Raw genomic sequence first — 4,119 nt, forward strand, 5'->3', positions numbered from 1 at the left:
ATGGGGATGTAAACAAACCAACACCAATTGTCAAGCAGCGGTGGGGAACAAACACAGACACAAATGTGTGCGTGTGTATGTACACACGCACACACACACACACACACAACAGGCTTCTTTCGGTTTCTTATTTCTTTATTGCCCACAAGGGGACAAACAAGGACAGACAAAAGGAATTAAGTCGACCCCAGTGCGTAACTGGTACTTAATTTATCGACCCCGTAAAGACAGACGAAATACCGCTAAGCATTTCGCCCGGCATGCTAATGTTTTCGGCCAGCTTGCTGCCTTACTTTTCGTTCAGTTTCCGTCTACCAAATCCACTCGCACAGCTTTAGTTGCCTTAAGGCTATAGTAGAAGACACTTGCCCAAGGTACCATGCAGCGGAACTGAATCCAGAACCATGTGGTTGGAAAGCAAGCCTCTCACCCCACACCCACACCTGCATATCAGGAACACTAAACAACAACCATCACAGAATTTCAATATTTCTAATTCCTGGATGCGGTTTTATAGCCTCGAGTCAGCAATCTGTCACCATATAAAAATGTCAGAACTAACATCCTTATGTACTTAGCTTCACTGTGAAATTAACCCCAATCAGGGCCCTTTTGGCAGCTTGCAATGTCGATCAAATCAAATGGTTTTCTTATGTAACAACTCATCCACAGAAATGAATCTACTTCTTCCCAAGATGTTGAGTATTTGTTCTATAGTTTGTAGAATGGTATTCTACTGTAATCATCAACATTTAATGTGCATTTTCCATGCTGACATGGGTTGGACAGTTTAATAGGAGCCAGCAAGGCCAGGGGCTGCACCAGGTTCCATAGTCTGTTTTCGCTAGATGCTCTTCGTAACACCAACCACTTTACAAATTGTACTGGGTGCTTTTTACATGGCACCATCACCAGTGCTTTTTACAAGGTACCATCACCAGTGCTTTTTATGTGGCACCAGCACTTTCTAATTAAATGCAAAATATATAAATAAAGAAACAAAGGAAATAATAAATAAATAAATATACTTACCAAAGAATTTGGCTTCAGATGGAAGGACAGGTTCAAATGGAGTTGAAGCAAATGAGTGGAATGGATCCCCGTAGGAATTGAATTTCTCATAGTTTCGTATTTGTGAAAAGTTATGGTTGAAGGTTTGAGAGGGGAAAGGGGGTTCGACTGGTCCTAATACATCATCAGTCTCTGGATCAATGTCCTCCATCTCTAATTTCATAGGAACTACAGTCATGTTGAAAAAACTTGGAGAAGCAGCCTCTTTTGCTGTGGCTGCTGGAATTTGTAATCTTGTCCGAACTGTAGCCAGAACCATGGCCATGACTCTGTCAAATGAGCAAAAATATGTCTCCCACAGAAATCGGCCCTGACGACGCATTTCTGCAATAATAGTGTCTGTATATGTACGTAGGAGAAAGTGCAGCTCTGTTATTCGAGGCTTTGGCAATATTATGATGGCTTTTTGCCAGTCTATTAGCTCACTAAATGGTAACTGTACATAATTGCCTAAAACCACAGGAATCGAGCCATACTTCAAGGCTTCCAATAGCCTGATATGTATCAAAGGAGTTGATATGAAGGAAGTATTTTTGGGTGCAATGATTAAAGTGAAAGTAGACTGCATGATAACTTCACGGCGGTACAGGTCACTCTCGCACAGTGACCACTCGCCAGCTATTGCGATTCGCTCGGGGGATGTGCGACAGGAAAACACAAACGAAAAGGGGTCTGTCTTTAAGGACTGAATCCCTTTCAGAGTATCCAGAATAATGGTGTCTAGGTTCTTATTTAGTACTTGCTCAGATATCAGACTCTTCAGTTGTCGAACCCGGTAACTTTGTTCATTGAAATCACTGTTTGCATGGCTGTTATTATTTACATTATTTTTTACACCATTATTATTGCTGTTGTTAATGTTGCTGTTGATGTTGTTGCTGAGATTTTCAGTGTCGGCGTTTTGCTGACCGTCAGGGTTTGGCTCAATATCTACAATGGTCTTTAAGTGACTTGCTGGCAGTGGTTTGGAGTCCGGATGTTCTCCAGCATAGCTGAGTAAATACTTCCTCTGTATTGGAGACATGTGTGTCATGTCTTTCCAGCTGGATGTACTCAGCCATGACCGAATCACTGGAGGGATGATAATGTTGAAATCACGACGGAATGAAGACGATGTGAAAAATGTGTTGACTAAGATGGCACGACCGGTATTTACATTGTTAATTAATTCGAGGTCCGACAAGCGCTTACTAAAGGATATTAAGATGTGGTTGCGGCCATCGCCACGCCAGTATGGCAATTTTAGCAACAGCAATTGCAAGGATCTTGCACGCACACCTCGGAGCTCACCAATGAAAACTATAGAAACACAAGCAATGTTCGGATCGACTGTAAGATAATCCTTTAAAAAACTGGACTGCTGAAGATTTAACAAAAGGTCAGGGTTCATGTGTTTTCCGATTAAAAATTTTTGAGGGTTGTAAATATACACAGGAAATTTCGAAATAAGGGAACAGCGAGAATAGTCAAAACAATTATGCATCTGGCAAATGCTGGGATATCTTGGTAAAGGTATGTAGAGACTATCTGAAGCATTAGGGCGGATGATTTTCGGGGCAAGCAACAGAGGGACATTTTGCTTGGTTATTTCTTCTTTCTCCATTTTTACTTGGGCGATTGTGATTTTTAGACGTTCTAAATCTCTTCTCAGTTTTTCATGCTCATTCTTCAGTCTTTGAATGTTCGTATTGTAACCTGAGAGTTCTGCTTGCAGGTGCTGGCGCTTGCTTTCTAATAATCGCAGTTCGTTGTTGACAGACGCACGAATTTGCTTCAGCTCACTGACATGCAAGCAAAGGTCAATCTTTTCCAGCTTTTCATTGTCTTCGCCCAAATGGTTCGGTTTGGAATGTGACTGATCACCTTCACTGCTGGCATTATCACCACTGATTTTAGATAGATAATAATGGGAAAGGAAAATTAGAAGTGCGAACACCAGCACCAGGAATGTGATCAAACGAAACAAATTCCGATATGTAACTCGGGCAAAGCAAGCCCTTTGCTTGAGGAGGTCAAGATTCAACATATTAAGTAAGAATATGGGAGATCTGGCTACAGCGCATCACAAATAGAAGTGGATTTGGGTAACTCAGGGTTAAAAGTTTGTGATTGATTCTTATGAGATACAATGGTAAGTGCATTGTTTAAGTATGAAAAAGACTTATTTTAATATAACTTTATCTGTGATGCTTTTCCCAACCAGTATATCTCTCTTTTTTATTTTCCTGTTTCAGAGCGTTTGATGAAAAAAACAATGACTAAAATGAAATCAATGGATGTGACATATTATTACGATGGTGGAATATCTCCAGTAAACTGTCGCGTGTTTTCAACGAGGTTAAAAAACGAATGTAAAGTATTTATAATCCATTTAAAACTATCGTTATATAATGCTGAAATTATATATGCATTAGAAAAGATATTCAATAATATATACAGTTCTCGAATAAAGTACGATTTGGTTGACTTTAGCATAAAGTATATAAAGTAAAAAAAGATATGAATTAGGAATAATTCTTCAATTTTTGGTGTACACAATAACATCATGGATTCCAAACAGAGAAGAGAAAAAAATAAAAAATAAAAAAAACTTATTTTAACTAATCAATATGTAAGATTATTATATATATATAATATTGGATAGATGAAGATAATATTGGTTAAGATGAAAGGGAACCATAAAAATTGTTTAGTATTATATTCCCAAGAGGCCTTTAAATACAATATTCAGTCTATATTTACAGATGATGCCAGCAAATCCCTGTACGTTTCATATTAGAGCTTCATGTGATTCTTACACATGGGTCCAAATAGCCCAAACTGTTTGCAATTAGTGGCACAAAATAAAAAGTACTCAATATACCAGATAGAGTAACTATATTTTAAGTAGAATTCTTTGTTGATATGCCATCTGATGAATGCTTCTCCAGTGTGAAACTTGAAGTAATGGGGAAGCTGTCAACTGAAATACCAATTATATGCGTATGTGCGTGTATGTAAGTGTGTGCGCATGCGAGTACATGTATTTGTTATATATTTTCTTTAAAT

General features: G+C 38.6%; 1 protein-coding gene across 1 annotated transcript in view; it reads right to left on the reverse strand.

The window, feature by feature from the left end:
* The window catches only part of LOC106874784 (exostosin-like 3), a 25,002-nt gene extending 21,377 nt beyond the window's left edge, over positions 1 to 3,625 (reverse strand). Inside the window, exon 1 of the mRNA XM_014922637.2 lies at positions 1,033 to 3,625. Within this exon, the coding sequence (XP_014778123.1) occupies positions 1,033 to 3,097 (2,065 nt within the window). The 5' untranslated portion in view covers positions 3,098 to 3,625. The remainder of the gene's footprint in view (positions 1 to 1,032) is intronic.
* Between the last annotated feature and the right edge of the window lie 494 nt (positions 3,626 to 4,119).

This window comes from Octopus bimaculoides, chromosome 23 (assembly GCF_001194135.2).
Source record: "Octopus bimaculoides isolate UCB-OBI-ISO-001 chromosome 23, ASM119413v2, whole genome shotgun sequence".
NCBI classification, from domain to species: Eukaryota; Metazoa; Mollusca; class Cephalopoda; order Octopoda; family Octopodidae; genus Octopus; species Octopus bimaculoides.